Source organism: Sorghum bicolor, chromosome 2, assembly GCF_000003195.3.
Source record: "Sorghum bicolor cultivar BTx623 chromosome 2, Sorghum_bicolor_NCBIv3, whole genome shotgun sequence".
Lineage (NCBI taxonomy): Eukaryota > Viridiplantae > Streptophyta > Magnoliopsida > Poales > Poaceae > Sorghum > Sorghum bicolor.
In genome coordinates, this window is record NC_012871.2 from 63,642,418 (window position 1) to 63,661,384 (window position 18,967).

At 41.7% G+C, this 18,967-nt stretch overlaps 2 protein-coding genes across 8 annotated transcripts; both read right to left on the reverse strand.

Annotated features, from left to right (window-relative positions):
• On the reverse strand, positions 511-6,019 carry LOC8064860 (protein PIN-LIKES 1). Of its 6 annotated transcripts, XM_021453952.1 has the most exons (12): positions 5,731-6,015; positions 5,575-5,645; positions 3,825-3,999; positions 3,585-3,664; positions 3,325-3,449; positions 2,281-2,402; positions 1,949-2,170; positions 1,746-1,838; positions 1,442-1,542; positions 1,235-1,287; positions 887-1,075; positions 511-770 (listed from the first exon to the last, which is right to left on the reverse strand). In XM_021453952.1, exons 3-12 carry the CDS (start codon positions 3,957-3,959, stop codon positions 646-648), a joined length of 1,245 nt encoding a protein of 414 aa, XP_021309627.1. In that variant the 5' UTR covers positions 3,960-3,999; positions 5,575-5,645; positions 5,731-6,015; the 3' UTR covers positions 511-645. The 6 variants fall into 6 exon arrangements, with proteins under 6 accessions (XP_021309627.1, XP_002462579.1, XP_021309628.1 ...); XM_002462534.2 differs by lacking the exon at positions 5,575-5,645 and having other exon boundaries at positions 5,731-6,013; XM_021453953.1 differs by lacking the exons at positions 5,575-5,645; positions 5,731-6,015 and adding an exon at positions 5,377-5,552.
• LOC8064861 (protein PIN-LIKES 3) lies at positions 8,986-16,031 on the reverse strand. Of its 2 annotated transcripts, none has more exons than XM_002462535.2 (11): positions 15,876-16,031; positions 12,101-12,276; positions 11,883-11,962; positions 11,625-11,749; positions 10,883-11,004; positions 10,545-10,766; positions 10,345-10,437; positions 10,044-10,144; positions 9,823-9,875; positions 9,515-9,703; positions 8,986-9,387 (listed from the first exon to the last, which is right to left on the reverse strand). In XM_002462535.2, exons 2-11 carry the CDS (start codon positions 12,233-12,235, stop codon positions 9,263-9,265), a joined length of 1,245 nt encoding a protein of 414 aa, XP_002462580.1. In that variant the 5' UTR covers positions 12,236-12,276; positions 15,876-16,031; the 3' UTR covers positions 8,986-9,262. The 2 variants fall into 2 exon arrangements, with proteins under 2 accessions (XP_002462580.1, XP_021309632.1); XM_021453957.1 differs by lacking the exon at positions 15,876-16,031 and adding an exon at positions 15,729-15,844.

Consider the following 18,967-nt stretch of genomic DNA (forward strand, 5'->3'; position numbering starts at 1 on the left):
AGTCGGCAGCCAGGACCCAGGAGCCGCGTCGTCATCGTGTTGATCATGATCGGTGTTATGCCTCCGCTCCGAGGAGGAAGCGACGAGTTTTTTTTTTTTTTGAAGCGATCGGCAGTGTGATGACTTCACGTAATGACCATGACGCGCTCACTGCCTGTTCCTCCGGCGCGCTGCAGAGGGCAGCACGACGTCCTGGCCGGCAGCACGCGCGGCCAGTGTCCGAGTCCGACTCGCGCCGGCTGTTCCTGTCCGTTCGGCCGTCCCGTACTCCCGTAGTCCCGTGCAAAAAGAAAAAGAAAAAAGAAGTATTGGGCTGGGCCGCCATTCTCACGTAGAGGCAAAATCGGGCGCCGCGTTCTGCGCCGCCAAGTTACCGTGCGGCCGGGCTGCAATGCAAGCACGGCGCGCGAGCATGTTCTGTTTCTGTCCTGCTACGCGCGCTGCGGTGGAGTACCAACGCAACGCCTCGCAGAGCTCGACAGCAGCCCCACCACAGGGACGCATACATACTTACTCCACCAAACGGTACAACGAAACAGCGCCAGGATACACGCTTTCGCGTTTTTATTTCCATTTCCCAAATTTCTAAAACTGTATCAACAACACAAAACGTTTCCCGTCTCGCGTGTCCTGACGCGCGCGAGCTCACGACAGCGTCCACATGAAGAAGGCGGACCAGATGGTGACGGCGACGGAGGCGAGCGCGTACACCCACACGAAGATCACCGAGCACTCGCTCTCCCCGACGCCAAACAACTGCATTATAGTCCCTGAAAGAAAATATACAGCATCCACTTCACTTGCTACGACAACTTTTTTTTCGGACCTCCAACACGCATAATAGCTGCGATAATAAAACGACTACTATGTTCCATCAACATATTACCGATGTTCATTGCGGGTGGCACGGCGTATTGCAGATGGAGGATGAACTGGTACAGCGGGTCTGGCTGGATGAGGCCCAGCCGGACTGCTCCCTTCACCAGCGCCGTGCCGAGCAGCGGGAGCAGAATGTATCTAACAACTATGACGCCAGCTATCACCGACGGTGGAACACTTGCACCGCCTCGTACTCCTGGTAATAAGAGTTTCACGCATCATGCTTTTTGTTGTGCTCATCAGGTTTGATTTATGTGTTTTGCTTTCTCATAATATATGACAGTTAAAGATGACTCAACGTTATATGCATGCATGACACTGTTGTTTGTATGTGATCAGAGCAAAGCAAAGTTACCGTTCAGAAGGTTTGCTCCCATTATCAATGTGATGGACGGAATTGCTCCTCCACTGCATGAAAATGGTTAGATATGCAGACTAACTAGAGGTAAGGGGTAACTGGCAAGGCAACATCAAAGGAACAATGGGATTGACAAAAAAAGGATGACAAAATTAACTGATCAAGAGGACCAAGTATGTTCAGAAAGCGTAGGACTATATATACCCTATCAATTCAGCCGATTCCTGCAGGACACGAAGTGGGGCGCTGTCACCAATTATAGCATTTCTAATCAGAGGTGTTCCTCCAATTATGAAACCGACAATCTACAAAGGCCAATATATTATATCATTATGTTCAAATCAGTAGAGACAAGCGATCTAACAAAATGGCCTTCTTTTGAGATTTTAAGGTTGCAGAGATATCTTGCCAATATAGTTGTGATCGCAGCAATTACCATCGAGTTTCAGTTAAAAAATAAACATGATATGCTACTAAAGTAGAGTTATAGCTCATCAAACCAGTGTACCACTGCAATAGTTGAAGGAGCAAAGAGCTTCTTCAAGTCAACAGCTTCAGAAATTGATGATAAAACCTTCTGTGCTCTCTCCAACATTGAATGCTGCACAATTTTAATTCTTATAGTGCCGCAAGCAATCAAGCAAAACCGTAGAACATTTAGACCAGCGCAACTTGTACTTGTGGAAGAAAGAGCTTTCATCATTGACAAACCTTATCTTTAGTTGGACGTATGCTTGTCAATATCAAAGGGAGTGTACATTCATCGGCGCAATCATTTGAGGCGGAGCAGTTCTCTTCGGCAACACTTCCTATAGCATTTCCTGAATTTAACACTTTTGTTTCATTTGTTTGAGCATCAGCATCTCCTTCCGTCAAATTTGATGTGACACGGACAATATTATATGCAATCGACCACACAAAAACAGCACCAATCTGTAGCAAGCCATTCACGTTAGTGATTGAGTCTTGCAACTGATTACAAGAATAAGCAGGCTTACAAGACATGGAAATTATATTAAATACTCAAGCAGCAATTGACTTACAGCCATTGAGAGTGAAGAATATGCTAGTCCAATATTCTGACAAACATCAGCTGCTCCAAACGGGCTTCCCTTCTCTTGGCAAAGAGCTGGAATGATGATAAGAAAAATGTTGCCCAAATTGCCTGCATTCAACCAGCAAGTTGGCAACAATTTTTGAAAGATAAGAAAAGAACAAAGTATGGGTTGTACTAAATCCATCCTATTTCGCGGTTAATGACCAGTCGATTGCTATGTCTAATCAGGGTCAAATATCTTAATAACAACATAGCATTACAATATTAAATAGATAGGAGAAGATAAATATTCAGAGAAAGAGGATTTTTGAGCACGAGAGAAAGGGGCTTAGAAAGTTAGAATTGCTGAACAGGTAACAAACTAGGTCGTTTTGGCTTCTAGATTCTAGTAACGAAGGGGACATGTGCACTATACTATTTGTGAAACTAAACTTGCACCAGTTTTTTGGCTATCAAGGCTTCCACTAGTGGTTGGCCACTGCCGCAATGTATAAACTATGAAGACAGTGCGTTTTGTAAGATAAATGAAAAATATTTTGGTGGTTGTTGCTTTTGATTTGGTTACTACTAAGTAGTGTTCGGAAGCCTGTATCTAACAGCAATGCATAAGTTTTTTTTTTTTTTTTTTTTTTTTTTGACAACGAAACTAGATTTTTCAGCTGTCGTTTTTCACTTGTACTTGATTCTTGTTTCCTTGCTTGACTATTTACTGGTATCATTCTGACTTGCTTAAAGTTGAAGTCTATAAGATTTTCAAAGGAATAAAGTGGGTAAAGAATGTATATGTCTGAAGTAAGTTTTGCTCTGCACAGCCAACCTAAACTAGAGCCATTCCCTTGAAATATGAACTAAAGCCATGAGAATAATTTCTCCTTCACAAAGCACCAAAATCTAGAGCAAATAGACATCCATATAGTCTATCTGACATAGCAATAAACATTTGAAGGTTCTGCACTAAGTTTATCTAAAATTTGAAGTTTAATAATTATTTCTTGATGTAAAAAAAATGTGTATGAGTACATTTAGTTACCAGCAGAACAACAACCCAAAATGAGGCCTCTTAGCTTGGCAGGTGCTCTTGTAACTTTTACCACAATCCATCCAAAGGATAAACCAAAGGTAAAAGCAAGAAGAATATTTACTGGCATAAACCACCTGAATCAAGGAACAGAAGTAATCCTCTTATTTATTTCTCATTAGCAATTATAATATAATACACTAAAAGTACTTGGATACGCCGGATAGTCAGAGTAGCACTTAGCCACTTAACTGCCGTTATTGAATACTCACAGTTTGGCCAAGCTTTCCATGGTGATTGTTTTTGCCAAATAGATTGCAACAAGAGAGGGACTGAATACATAAAATACTATCTGAAGATTAAAAAAAAAGAGATAGAAATTTTTAGAAAAGGATGTTGTGGCCCATGGCCAGTACTAATATGATAAAATTATGACACGATATGTTAAACCTCTTTGCTGTAGAAAAAATAGTAAAATTATTACTGCTTTCATGCAGCCTTTTATTACTTACATTGTTTAAATGTTTTCTTGCTTCTTTGCTTAGTATGCCAGCAAAATCGGTTGCCAAAAACGACCCAACACCAGTTACCAGAAGCATGTTAAAGACCGGGACACAAGCCGTGACGAAGAGTTCTAAGAGATCCATATTCGGCTTTGAGGGCTCAAATTATGTAATGCTTCTTATCCTGAAATTAATCATAAAATTTGTGTGAAGTAATTGATCGAGATGCGTAATTACAATAAGCAGAAGTACTAACCAACATGTGGAAAATTGGTTAAATTGGGATAATTCAGAAAATAGCACTAGTTTCTTGTGGTGTTTGGGAAATAGCATTTGAACTTGCGAATTCACACAACAGCACTGGTTTAGCCAAATGATCTATGAAATGACATTCAGCTACCTTTTCTGTCTTTCTTCACATAGAAATGGACCAAATTGCCATTGAGCTTAGGTATTGAATAAATAGATAGTTGAACTGAACTGTGGAAAAGTACCAAACAAATCATAAAAGGGTCATGAACTACATAATCACCCTGGCACCCTGCATGTGCAACTCAGCCTACTACGGCTATGCGCGCACCGTTACTTTGCCTGCCATCGATCTCTTCATTGTCGATATATATTATCGCTGTCAAGAACACATGCAGGGGCAAACATGCCTTTTTGTTTTGGGTAGAAACCAAGTGGGGAAAAAATGATATTGAGAGTAACGAGGGGCAAACATGCCGTGATGCCGTTTCATCAATTCATAGTTTTTTAGTGCTGTTTCGTGAACTCAAGAGAGACCGGTGCTATTTTGTGAGTTTCCCCAGTTAAGTTTATAACATTTTGCCGAACTTTTGAAGAGCACAGAAAGCAAAAACGGTGTGAGAGATGGTTCGTTATCAATAAACAGACCATATATTTACAAACAAGAACAAACCAATATTGGAGCCATATAAATTTCAGAGATAAGTGCTCTCTTCATTCTCCTTTGTCAAAAACTCAAAATTTCAGCCCCCCCCCCCCAATCAAGAAAAGAAGAAACACCAAAGCCTTTCAAAGATTGGAGCCATATAAATCAAGACGGGTTCCCAGATACTATGTCAAAACAAGTGCGAGAGCTGGACGCGACCTTTTTGATGCTTCTCCCTCTTGAAGGATTCCTCCCACGAAGAGTACGAAGGAGAGAAAGGCCTTAATATGAGAAGCTAAGCGCTGACTTGCTCTGTGCTAGCTTCTTACGAGAAGCGCAAATATTAAGAATACAGGTGGTGCAGTAGCAGTACCCATCCAAATCGAGCCCTGGGGTTCAGTTCAGTACTGGCTACGCTATAACAACCTGCCTTCAAGAGCACACTGGCCCAGAGAGCCGTGCACGTGCACGTGCCAACCAAATCCCGATGAATGGACGAAGCTGAGCAAGAAGTACCGAGATTTTATGAGCTGGGCTATCTGGGTCTCTAGAAACGAGCTCATCTTCAATGGGGTCCAGCCAACGCCGGCAAGTTGTTGCAGAATCTTCCTAAAAGAGATTTCTGTCTTTCAATACAGGATCAAGCCTGCCCTATCTCAGCCCTACCTTTTATGGATTCAGCAACTCTTGTAATTTGTTCTTGTGTTCTTTTCTTTCTGTCTTTCAAGGTTCCTTAGCTTCCCCCTGCTCTTCTCTTCCCTTCCCATCTCTTCTCTCTTTGTTTGATGTAACTTTGTTTTCTTTGCTTTAAATAAAATCTCTGTAGGGACCCAGATCCCTCCAGATTCGTCAAAAAAAAAGTACCGAGATTTTAAGATCGATAGCTGGGACACTCTGGACCAGCTGAACGTAGCCGGGATCCTTTGGACCAGATACTGAAAGAGGAGGAAAACGAAACGAGAGCGCTCAAGAACAGCGTCAGACAGAGTTCGATCGTAACGCGATCCAGGACGGACGTACCTGTCCTCAACAGCAACCTCGCCGAGCTAGACGACGTGTCCAACGGCGCCGGAGAAGGGCGAAGCTAGGGAAGCGCTCCCTCCCTCTCCCACTCTTCTGATCGGAACTGATCTAGTTGCCCGGCCCGCGCGAGGCTGTGATGGGGAGATATGAAGCTGGTGGCGGTCGCGGCAGTGGGCCGGCCAAAAGGCGATTGCCTGAGGTGACCTGGCCGGTTCCGTGGCCGCCTTTGCCTCGGTGTCGATCGTCAGGCTCCGTGCGTCACTCGGCCACTGCGTGCTCTGAAGTCTGAACGTCGCCTGAATTTTCTTGCTCCTGTCCTGTCGCGGCCTGGCGGGGTTTGTTTGCGGTTATTTAAGCAGACTGCCCGCGGAACGTGGGGCGTGCGCCATCGACCATCGTGCCTGTATTCACGTTCGCTGCCGGTTAGACTTTTTTTTTCAAAATAATAAGTGGTTGTTTTAGTCAATACACATAAGTTATGCAAATAATTACTCGTCTCAGCTAACAAAGGACAAAGCCTATTACCAATATATGTTAGAAATTGATCCCTAGAGACAAGTTGTATGCTAATCTCCACGCGTGAAAGCGTTGATTAGATTTACCAACACGAACATGTAAGATCACATACGACCAGAGGCACGATATTTGTTAATGAGGTTCATGCGAGAAGCCTAGTCCCCAAGGCATGACTACGGACGCTCTTCTCCAATATTAGCAACACTAGCCGCTCCAGGCTCCCAGCAATATAGTGATGCCTTTCTGTAAACTTGTCGCTATGTTGTCATAGTTAACTATCTTTATATTTATGAGGAGATCAGGTTACAGAGTTTAACACCAACTCTACTCTATATTGCCAAATATAGCTATTCTAACAAACTCCATCTTGACAAATATTCCGTCATCTTGAAGCCGTCCATGCATGAACCTCCTTGTACACGTGACTTGAGTTATTGCCTTCGTTGTTCCACGAGAGCTACCTGACAAGTCACATCATAGCCCACCATAAAAAAGAGCCTCATTTTCTATGCAATTCTATACTTCGTGGCTCTACCTGCAGTTGTGCACCCTTCTCTTTATCACCATACTCTCTATCAAGTAAAATTTTGATTTCTCTTCAGCTCTTACACATGCTTGACTTCCTAAAGCATGTTTGCTCAATGCTAGGCACCAGACGAGCTAACCGAATCCAATACCATATTCAAACTGATTGTACACGTGACACTGAGAACCTCACAGTAGCTAAATGAGTCACATATAGAAATTGTCATAATTGTTCGTTTGGCTGATAAGCCATGGCAGAAAGTACTGTTGGCTGATTTGCTGTGAGAGAAAAATACTACTGCATGGCTGACAGATTCAGCTGATAAGTTCAAGCAAACAAGGACATGCATTCTGAGCTCATGCCACATATTGCCATGCCACAGAGATCAAGAAACCCCATCAGCCATCACACTCCTATGTCATCGTCACTGATCATGTCATCTTCTCCGTCTCATAGTATGACTAGCATGTCACCGCTAACCTCTCCACCATAGTCTGACTAGCATGTCTGCTAATCTCCACGCGAGGAAGCATTGATTAGATCCACCGAAACAAACATGCAAGATCACAGATGACACCAGTTGTTAATGAGGTTGAATCGATGACTATTCCCTGGGCATGACTACAGGCGCTCCTCCTCAATATCAGCAACATTGGCCGCTCCAGGGTCCCAGCAACATGCCACTGCCCTCCTGTGAACATGTTGCTATGTCATCATAGTTACAACAACAGTCCTCCTCTTATATTTATGAGGAGACCAAGTTAGAGAGTTCAACACCAACTCTACCATATAGTGCCAAATATAACTCAGAGTCCTAATGTAACTAAACCTACATACAATCTCTGTGCATGACAAAGAGTCCATCATCTTCGATGGCACTCTCTAGCATATGACATGCTCCCTTCAATCTTGGCCCACCATTCTCTTTTGAAATGATGAACCAAATACGAGTCTAAGGCCCATTTGGTAGAGCTCAACTTCACTCGTGAAGCTATTTTTTTATGGTTTTAGCTCAATGAGCAGATCTTTCGGTGAAGCTAACCTTTTTTGTCACCCGTTTCGCAAAACAACTTCACATGGTAGACAAAAACATAAAATGACTAAAACACCCTTCTCTCTCCCCCTATTTCTTCTTCCTCAACTCATCATTTTCTCCTGATGTCTCATTCGGAATTCCCCATTCGTAACCTCACCCTAACCTTGGACGCCCGCACCATGGTGGGCTCTACTTGCGTCCGGCCCTGGCGGCTTCGTACTGAGCCTCGGTAGTCGCTCGCGTGGCAAGCCATGGTGGCTACGCCTCGAGCCATGGCAACTACGCGGAAAGCCCCAACGCCTCTGCAGCCTAAGCTCCAACGGTCACGCACCCACACAGTGGTAGGGCGATGACGTACCTCCCTAGTGCAAGTCGCAACTCTCTCCTCTACGCTCTCCTCCAAGAGGGCACATGCAGTCTTCTAGACCTGTTGGGTCCCACTTGTGTCAGATAAAGTTAAGATAAGCTACTTTTTTTGGCTTCATGTATCCAATCTATTTGTGGGCTAATTCTAAACTAATAAGAGCTAATGAGGGCTAATTTGTGGTTAGAGGGCTAAACATAGGCTAATTTTTAGCCCTAGGATCCAAATGGGCCTAGAACTTAGATGAGATTAATAATTGAGAAGGCATGTGGCTCGAGAAGAAAAATAAAATGAACAAGCAGTAGGAAAGACTTAATGGACGTCTGGTGGTAGCTACAAAAAACTTGTCATAGCAAGTGTTTCCTTGTCTTGTTAAATGTAATGGTGTTGGATGCACTGCCCGCTAAGTGAAGGTTGATGCTAATGCCAGGTGTATTGGATTGTCGCATGGAAGGCAATATAGTCACGGTGGATTAACTCAAGAGTTGAAACATCACGATAGAGCATGTTCGTTGGTTAGAGAAGTCATGATTGAAAATACTGTTCATTGCTGGCTGGTAAAAAAAGTATCGCTTATAAAACAAGTGAACAGAGCCTCATATAGGTGATCGATAAACTCTTGCATAATGATTCTTGTGAGCCGCGTCATGAAATTAAAAAGCAATTATCACTTAGGCTAACTGAGCTTAAGCTAATTAGACTTAATAACTAATTACAAACTAGGGATCCCTAATTTTTTTTGGGGACCCGATATGGTCGCGACACTTGCGCTTTCCAATATACGACCGCGTAGCGGCGGGCAGGAAGGATGGCCGTGCACGTGCTTCCTGTAGATTTTTTAAATAAAGGATATAAAATCCGGCCTCTACATCCGAGGATGTACACTGCCCAAATTACAGAGTTTTATATGAAATAAACAAAGAGAGCCAAAGTTCTATATATGGACTGGCACGCTAGTTTAAATAATATAAATGTTTCCATCCATTAGATAGACGCTGCCAGTTCTCTCTAGTGGCCAAACGAGAGATGTTTTAATTCCATTTCCCAAATCTCTAACGCTTCTAGCCTCGCGTGTCCTGACGCGAGTTCACGACAGCATCCACATGAAGAAGGCGGACCAGATGGTCACGGCGACGGAGGCGAGCGCATACACCCACACAAAGATCACCGAGCACTCGCTCTCCCCAACGCCAAACAGCTGCATTATAGTCCCTGGAAAAAAATAGCATCCATTTCACTTGCTACGACCTTTTTTCTCCTCCCTCGAACATGCATAATAACTGTGAAAATAAGATGACTAGACTATGCAGGGTGTGCATTATAGGAGAGTATATTATACCGATGTTCATTGCGGGTGGCACGGCGTACTGCAGATGGAGGATGAACTGGTATAGGGGGTCTGGCTGGATGAGGCCCAGCCAGACTGCTCCTTTCACCAGCGCCGTGCCGAGCAGCGGGAGCAGAATGTATCTGACAACTATGACACCGGCTATCACTGACGGTGGAACACTTGCCCCGCCTTGTACTCCTGGTAAGAGTTTCATGCATCATCCATCATGCTTGTGCTCATCAGATTCGATTTATGTGTTTCTCAGCATTATATTTATGTGCATGATAGTGTTGTTTGTGATCAAAGCAAAGGGTTACCGTTCAGAAGGTTTGCTCCCATTATCAATGTGACGGATGGAATTGCGCCTCCACTATACAAGACATAACCCATGAAAATGATTAGATATGCAGGCTAACTAGAGGCAAGAGGTAAGGCAACATCAAATGAACACAACTGGATCAACAAAAAAAGGATAACAAAATTAACTGATCAAGAGGACCAGGTATGTTGAGAAAGTAAAGAAAGTGTAGAACTGTACCCTATCAATTCAGACGATTCCTGCAGGACACGAAGTGGGGCGCTTTCGCCAATTATAGCATTTCTAATCAGAGGTGTTCCTCCAATTATGAAGCCAACAATCTATAAAAGGTACATAGATTGTATCATTATGTTGAAATCGGTAGTGACAGGCGATCAAATAAAATGGTCTTCTTTTGCGATTTTAAGGTTGCAGATATATCTTGTGAATATAGTTTTGACCGCATCAATTATCATTGGGTTTCAATGAAAAAATAAACATGATACTAAAATAGAGTTAATAACTCGTCAAACCAGCATACCACTGCAATGGTTGAAGGAGCAAAGAGCTTCTTCAAGTCAACTGTTTTAGAAATTGATGACAAAAACTTCCATCCTCTCCCCAACATTGGTTCCTACACAATTGAAAATCTTATTATAGTGCTGAAAGCAAGCAAGGAAAACTGTAGAACATATAGAGCAGCGCAACTTATGGAAGAAAGATCTTTCGGCATCGACAAACCTTATCTTTAATTGGACGTATGCTCGTCGATATCAAAGGAAGTGCACATTCATCGGTGCAGTCATTTGAGGTGGAGCAGTTCTCTTCTGCAATAGCTCCTGTAGCATTTCCAGAATTTAACACTTTTGTTTCATTTGTTTGAGCACTATCATCTCCTTCCGTCACGTTTGATGTGACATGAACAATGTTATACACAATCGACCAAAGGAAAACAGCACCGATCTGCACCAAGCCACTCACGTTATCGTTAGTGACTGACTATTTCAACTGATTACAAGCAAAAGCAGGCTTACAAGGACTGGAAATTATGCTAAATACTTGAGCAGCAACTGACTTACAGCCAGTGAGAGTGAAGAATATGCTAGTCCAATATCCTGACAAACATCAGGTGCTCCAAACGGGCTTCCTTTCTCTTTGCAAAGAGCTGGAATGATGATGAGAAAAATATTGCCCAAATTGCCTGCACCAGCAAGTTGATAATGGTTTTTGAAAAGATAAGAAAATAACAAAATATGAGTTGTACTAAATCCGTCCTATTTCACTGCTAAAGACTAGTTCTGTGTCTAATGATGAGGGTTAAATATGTTAATAACTCCATAACATTGCATAGATAAGAGCAGACTATATTCAGAGAAAGAGCCTTAGAATTGCTGATCCGGTAATGAAATAGCTCGTTTTGGCTTCTAGATTCAAGCAAGGAAGGTTGTCTTGACATGTACAAGATACTACTAATTGTCAAACTAAACTTGCATCAGTTTTGGCTATCAGGGTTTCAGTAGTGGCAGGCCCCTACCGCACTGTATAAACTATAAAGACGATGACTTTTGTAAGATAACAAAAAAATATTTTGTGAAACTAAACTTGCATCAGCTTTGGCTATCAGTATTTCTAGTAGTGGCAGGGAATAATTGCTCCTTCACAAAGCACCAAAAGCTAGAGCAAATAGACATGCATCTAGCCTATCTGAGATAGCAATAATAAGCATTTGAACGTCCTACGCTATGTTTATCTAAAAACTGAAGTTTAATCATTATTTATTTACTGATAATTGAAAAATGGTGTATAAGTACAGTTACTTACCAGCAGAACAACATCCCAAAATGAGGCCTTTTAGCTTGGCAGGTGCTCTTGTAACTTTTACCACAATCCATCCAAAGAATAGACCAAAGATAAAAGCAAGAAGAATATTTACTGGCATAAACCACCTGGATTAGGGAAAATAAGTAACCCTCTTATTTATTTCTCATTCAAAATTATAATAATACACAAGAAGTATTTGGATATGCCAGATAGCCAGGGAAGCATTTAACCATTTAATTGCCATTATTGAATACTCACAGTTTTGCCAAGCTTTCCATGGTGATTGTTTTTGCCAAGTATATTGCAACAAGGGAGGGATTGAATACATAAAATACTATCTGAAGATTAAAAAAATAGATATAGAAAACTTTAGAAAATGATGCTGTGGCCGTGAGCATTATTAATAAGATAAAAATTATGACACAATATGTTAAAACTCTTTGTTGTAGATCAATTAATAAAATTACTTTGCTTACATTGTTCAAATATTTTCTTGCTTCTTTGCTTAGTATGCCAGCAAAATCAGTTGCTAAAAATGATCCAACTCCGGTTATCAGAAGCATGTTAAAGACCGGGACACATGCCGTGGCGAAGAGTTCTATGAGACCCATAATTTACTTTGAGGGTTCCGAATTATGCAATGCTTCTTATCCTGAAATGAATCATAAAGTTTGTGTGAAGTACTTGATGGATAGTTATAATAGGCAGAAGTACTAATCAACATAATCTTTAAGTTTGATGTGAGGATTTAGTTAAATTTATAACATTTTGATGAACTTTTAACCGTACAAAGCTAGCTAATATAAGACGGTATGAGAGATGTTATTTATCAACAAAAAAAATCATAGAAACAAAAGCAAACAAAACAACGAACATATGTAAAAAGTGGTAAAAGTTCTAAAAAAAATACAATACACCTTAAAGTTTGCTTATCCAAAAAAAAACACCAGTGCTCTCTCTACTCTCCCACATAGCTCAAACTATCAGTTTCCCCAGAGTCAAGAAAAGAAGGAACAACACCAAAGCCATTTAAAAGGAGTCATGGTATAAGGGTCTATTTGATCCTACGACTAAGGGCATGCACAATAGAGGCAAACATCCGTGTTAGCCTCATACTAAAATAAGCTCCACGTATGCCAAGAAAAAAAATCAAGACCACCACCTGTCCATGTCTGCTCTTCTCCTCATTGCTATCTTGCAGTAAAAAAGAAAGCCCATGTTATTAGAGTAGATTGTTGTTTTTCAGCTTTCCTTCTCTCTCAATGAGGCTACTGCTTTTGATCCCAGTGCACTCTTGGATAGCAGTTTCTACCATTTGCCAGTTGAAGCTAATAGTTCCTCTACAAGATACCAAGACCACTTTTGAGACCACTAAACTGTATGACATGGAATCTTGATGCACAATTAGAGGCTATCTTGCAGCAAAAAAGAAAGCCCATGTTATTAGAGTATATTGTTGTTTTTCAGCTTTCCTTCTCTCTCAATGAGGCTACTGCTTTTGATCCCAGTGCACTCTTGGATAGCAGTTTCTACCATTTGCCAGTTGAAGCTAATAGTTCCTCTACAAGATACCAAGACCACTTTTGAGACCACTAAACTGTATGACATGGAATCTTGATGCACAATTAGAGGCTGGGGCAGCACGCCAACATGGAGCGTTGGGAAGCTCTAATAGTTATCTGCTAAAAAATATTCAATGACTTATTTAGATATTTAGCTAATATAAGTTCAGTTAATGTCTTACCTACCACATAACTAAAAATTAACTATTAGTTGGTTTTTCTCTAGCTAACATAACTAATAGTTAGATCTAAATAAGACCAAAGTCAAGACAGGTCTATACACGCGCTTGGATCCTTTGCCTGTCACTGTGCTGCCTTGCCGAGCGACGATAGCAAGGACGGATAGCTCAAGCTTCTTAGGGACTGCGCTGGTGTGGTTTGCCATGCTCGGCAAGGTCCTCATTTCTCGTGTCAGCGTGGGCAATGCGAGGTTAGGCAAGGTCTCGCTCGAACCAAGTGCGCAAATAAGTGCAAGTAGAAAGTGTAGGAAGAAGAGAAAGGCCTTAGGCCAATTTCAATATAAGATTTCACCTCCAAGTTTTTAAGACATGAAACAGGTCTTCCCTAAGTGGATCGTTTCATTGCACAATTTTATGGGTTATTTTAGTCTTTTTAGGGTCAAACCAATCTCTCCTTTTTTCTCTCTCCATCGTGACCATGAAACCGTGGCTCGGCAAAGTCGATCTCGCCGATGGATCAAGACGAGAGGCCAAAGATTTGACCCACCACCACCAACATGGATGCGTAGGCAGAGGCAGACACGACATCGGTGGCCAGCGATGAAGTCGATCTTGCTAGTGGTGCCAGCTGCCGAGCTCCTACTCGTGCTCGCTCTCGCGATTGGTGGAGCCAGCGTTCGAGCTCTCGCCTGTGCCCACTCCTGCGGCCGGTGGAGCCCACGGCCGGGCTCATGCCCGCTACCACTCCCACGACCAGCAGAGACAACGGCCGAGGTCCCACTCGTGCTCGCTCCCATGGCCTGCGATCAGCGACTGCGCCTACGACCGGCATCGAGCTCTCATCTATGACCGCCCCTGCGACCGGCTCGTGTCCGATGAAATGAATCGAGTCTTCTCAGTAGGGGTTTCATGTGGTTTTTTATGTCTTGAAAATGACATTGATACGTTTCATGGGGATGAAATGTTTCCTTCTCTCTCATCCTTGTTTTATAAGAAAACTCCAAATTGGTACCCTATTTAATGTGCATAAAATTCCCATAAAACTTCATTGAAACTTGTCTTAGTGCACATTTGATTGCTGATGATAGTAGCCGTGCTAAAGCTTGGGCTGGGCAAATTTCTACGCAAAAATCTACTTCCCTTGCTCAAGCTCCTTGGGGATTGAGCTAGCGAGGTTTGCCTCGCTCGCGTAGGAGAGTCAGATCGGCTCGCCCGAGCAAGCAAAGTCCTCGTTTCCGGTGCCGGCATAGGCGAGCCAAGGCAGAGGCAAGGTCTCTCTGGAATCAAGCACGTGCCTATGTCAAATAAGTGCGAGTACAAAGAGCAGGAAGAAGAGGAATGCCTTAGGGCACATTCAGTCGCTGATGTTAGGCCTTGTTTAGTTCACCCTAAAAACCAAAAACTTTTCAAGATTACTCGTTATATTGAATTTTGCGGCACATGCATGAATCAGTAAATATAGTTAAAAACAAAAACTAATTACACAGTTTGCCTGTAAATCACGAGATAAATCTTTTAAACCTAGTTAGTCCATAATTAAATAATATAATTTACCATAAACAACAGAAAGTGCTACCGTTGTCAAAAAATTTTCATTTCGGCAACTAAACAAGGCCTTATATTAGTTGCCGTGCCAAAAGATTGGGCTGGGCAAATTTCGGCTCAAAAATCTGCTGCCCAGGATCAGCCGGAGACTGGTCGCAGTCTCACAGAAATAATCTACGACGCCTACGTCTGAGCTAGGCCAGCCAAAAATTTTGGCTACCATCTCCGGCCAGCCAAATAATTCCAAACGGGTCGGTTTGCATGCTGCCAACGGCCAATATTTGGCTGGCAGCCTGAGGCCGGCAGCCAAACGTGTCATATCTGTGTGTGAGTCACGACTCAAGCGCAAATACCAAAACCATAAAGCTGTCATTTCGTCAAAAGAAAAACCATAAAGCTGTCTAAAACAAATATTAAAACCAGAAAGCACCCATCCAGATCGAGTGGGGTTTCAGACTTTCAGTTCAGTACTGGCTAATGGCTACGCTAACAACCTGTGTTTAACATCACACTGGCCCAGAGAGAGAGAGGCGCCCGCATTGAATCTCGCACAAACTGTAGAAAGTTCATATCCAGGCCGTTCGCAATGCTAATTTACATATAGCTAGCTAGTTAGATGAGATATAAAAAAAAACATTACAGTGAAAAATTATATAAGTTGTGAGAGATGTGTTTTTAAAAAGATCGTGCTACACTTAATCACTAGTTATTTGATCTTTCTTTTTGATAGTCTATGAAATTCTTCTAAACTAGTTATTTAGCAACCATTTAGGACGCCGTGATTAAACGAAACTGAACGAGAACTCGAGAAGTCCTACCGAGATTTCAAGAACATAGCTGGGGATCCTCTGGACCAGCTGAGCATAGGTGGGATCCAGCTGATCGATCCTGATAGAGGAAGGAAAATGGGAGCGATCGCTCAAGCACAGCGTCAGAGTTGGATCGTAACGCGATCCACGACGTACCTCAACAGCCGCGCCGATCGAGCTAGACGATGTCCAATGTGGAGAAGGGCCAACGGGAGCGCTCCGCCTCTCTGGGCTCCGGGCTCTCCCACTCTTCTGATCGGAATTGCGTTGCCCGGACCACGAGTCCACGAGGCAGTGACCGAGATATATATAAAGCTACTAGTGGCGGCCGCGACGGCGGGCCAATGGGCGATTGCCTGTGGCGGGCTGGCTGGTTCCGTGGCCGCCTTTGCCTCGGTGTCGATGGCCACTGATCAGGCAACCCGCAACCTACGTCACTGCGTGCTGGAACTTCTGAATTTTCTTGCTCCTGTCGCGGCCTGGTGTTCTTTTTTTTTTTAAAGAACCTGGCGGGTTTGTTTGTGGTGGGTCAATTTAGGGAATGTTTGCACTTTCTAAATTTTAGCTACTAAAATTATTTTGGTTACTCTTAGGTGACTAGTAGAACTAAACTATTTTAGTTTTTTTAGTTAGTGTATTTAGAACTTTATCTATTAAAGTAACTAAAGTTTAACTGGCTAAACTTTAGCAAGGGGAACCAAACAGACTCTTAAGTGGACTACCCACTAAACACTGTCGATTGCGTGTATTCATGCTACAGTAGAGATCTCTTTTATCTTTTACAAGAGGAATTCCCCACGTTGCCACATGATTTTAGGATAGGCTCATAAGTCATCGTAGAAAGTATTGTTCGTGATTTGTTATGAGAGAAAAATATTGTTTAATGGCTAACAGATAAGCTCAAGCGAATAGATTGATGATGATTGATGAATGAAGAAAATATTATAGAACATGAAAGCAATTATTTAGGGATAGCAAGATGAAATATAATACTATATATCCTAGAGGGGAAATATAAAAACCATTAGGATGAACAATGGACACATTTTATATGGCATATGAAACGCAAATGGGCGCAAAAGTGCATCAGCATAATCCCCATATCAACCTTGAAACGCGCTTAGCATATAAGATGTGTGTGCGTTGAATATCTGGATGACATAACATAATTCTTAATCATAGGATTAGTGTATCTCGGATAAACTATGAGCACATGCCATTTTTTATTTGAACACGTAAGAACATGTCCAAAATTCAAATGGTATGGTTTGTTCTCTAATAATACTTTAAATTAAACTTGTGATCGATAGAACTGAAACGTCAAATTTATATAAATAGAAAAGGCTGATATGTGCAAAAAATAAAGAAATAAATGAGCAATCACATTACAGTAAGGAGAAACTGTAGAATCAAAAAATGGATGATTATATATTGTAATACACTGAAACAAGAGAGAAATACCTGACCATGATTTGTGGAGAATATAGTTTCTGGGAGAGAATTGATTCTCTAGCGAGAGAGGAAGAGGAAGCATGTACAGCAGCGGTAGTCCTGAAATTTGTTGTGATACTCATTTATGGAGCCAATGTGATGAATCTGTAGATTGATGGCGTATGCTGTATAGTGCCAGACTGCCGGTTAGTTTGCATTCCACCTCATGATAGTAGTAGACACGGGCACGGGCTGCCGTCGAGAGTACATATCCAGCTATGTGGTGGCTTCGGCCAAGGCAAAATATGTAGTTTTTAAAAGTACTTGACATCTTAGGATTTTTGTTAAAATCACAAAAAATAGCCTCTAATGACAAAACTACTTGACAATTTTGTGAGTTTGGCAAAATTCTCCCTTCACTTGACAAATATGTTAAGTCCTCCATCGTTTGGCATCACGTGTATATACCAATTTGCCAACTAGTTTTGCCAACTTGTTGGAGGCTCAATTTTATGATTTTGGTAAAAATCCTAGGATGTTAAATTCTTTTGCCAAGTCCAAATAGCAAACTGTTGGAGAAGACTTCTTTTTTCACTTAGCATTTGGTTTTGAGACTTGGCAAAACTATAGATTTACCAAATGAATTTTAGCAAACTGTTGGAGTTGCTCGCATTGAGGAGAGGAAGCGACTGGTATGGTAAAAATTCTAATTTGTTGTGTGGGGTCCTAGGTCTATGATGGATAAATACTGTTACATGACCCTTGGTTCCTCCATGATTTTGCCGCAATTATTTGGATGTCTCTTCGTTCTTCGTTGGTATTTGGTGGGGCCGCAATTTATAACTGAGCTTACTGATTTGGTGAGGTCTTGAGATAATATGACTTCACGAGAAATTGTAGAGAAATATTGCGGTGGGATTTTGCTTTATAAGGCTAGTATCAGTGGGAGTTTAATCTGAGTTTCATTCACATTAAATAGTTTACTACATAGTCATTTTAGATGACATGACAGTGTATTTAAGAAGAGAGAAGAAATGAGTTTCATCTAGATGAAATTCTCTTGGCACGATTACCAACTCTCTATGGTCTTGAAATTAAATGCTTATGAAACTATAGAATGAAACTCTCCATTGAGAGTGGACATTTCATCCAAGTTTTATTGCATTTCATATGACATGGCAACCTTGGAAACAACGCTATGAAACTCTCCACGTTTCATGACACAGTTACCAAAACGATAAACTAGTAACCGAGCTCACTCATTGAATGAAACTCCTTTATTTAATAACTCTGCCAAGTCAGCAATTTTGCTTATGTGGCATCTTATTTAATGTGCATGACACTCTCATGAAACATACATTGAGACTGGCCTAAGAGATATTAGCCTCTACATAAGTCATACAAATAATTATTCATTGGTATGGTTCCACCTAATAACCTTCCAAAAAAACAATTAAATAAAAGGAGACAAACCCTTGTCCCAACCAACAAACCAAGGACAAAGCCTTATTACCTACGTGCACGACGAAGAATCGATCGTCTTCAATAGCGTAGATCCTTGTTTGGAATGATGGACCAAAAGCGAGTCTAATATATAGCCCTCAAAATGACCATAAAAAAGAATATAATATCTCTTTTTTTAAGCACGCCACTTTGGTTTAACCAAATAGACAAAATGAATTAAAACACGCGCCTCTCATGTAAACCAAATATGACTTACAAACACTATCCACGCAGTGTACCACATGACTATTAAAGAACATGTGTTGCATGGTCCATTTGCTAAATTTAGTTCGCTTAAACAAATTTACTTATAT

Coding starts and splice junctions, on each gene's coding strand:
- LOC8064860 (XM_021453952.1), bottom strand. CDS start 3,959: ATGGATCTCTTAGAACTCTTCGTCACGGCTTGTGTCCCGGTCTTTAAC. Junction 1,288..1,441: donor GAATCGGCTGAATTGATAGG/GTATATATAGTC, acceptor ATTTTCATGCAG/TGGAGGAGCAATTCCGTCCA. Junction 771..886: donor GCCACCCGCAATGAACATCG/GTAATATGTTGA, acceptor ATTTTCTTTCAG/GGACTATAATGCAGTTGTTT.
- LOC8064861 (XM_002462535.2), bottom strand. CDS start 12,235: ATGGGTCTCATAGAACTCTTCGCCACGGCATGTGTCCCGGTCTTTAAC. Junction 9,876..10,043: donor GAATCGTCTGAATTGATAGG/GTACAGTTCTAC, acceptor TGTCTTGTATAG/TGGAGGCGCAATTCCATCCG. Junction 9,388..9,514: donor GCCACCCGCAATGAACATCG/GTATAATATACT, acceptor ATTTTTTTCCAG/GGACTATAATGCAGCTGTTT.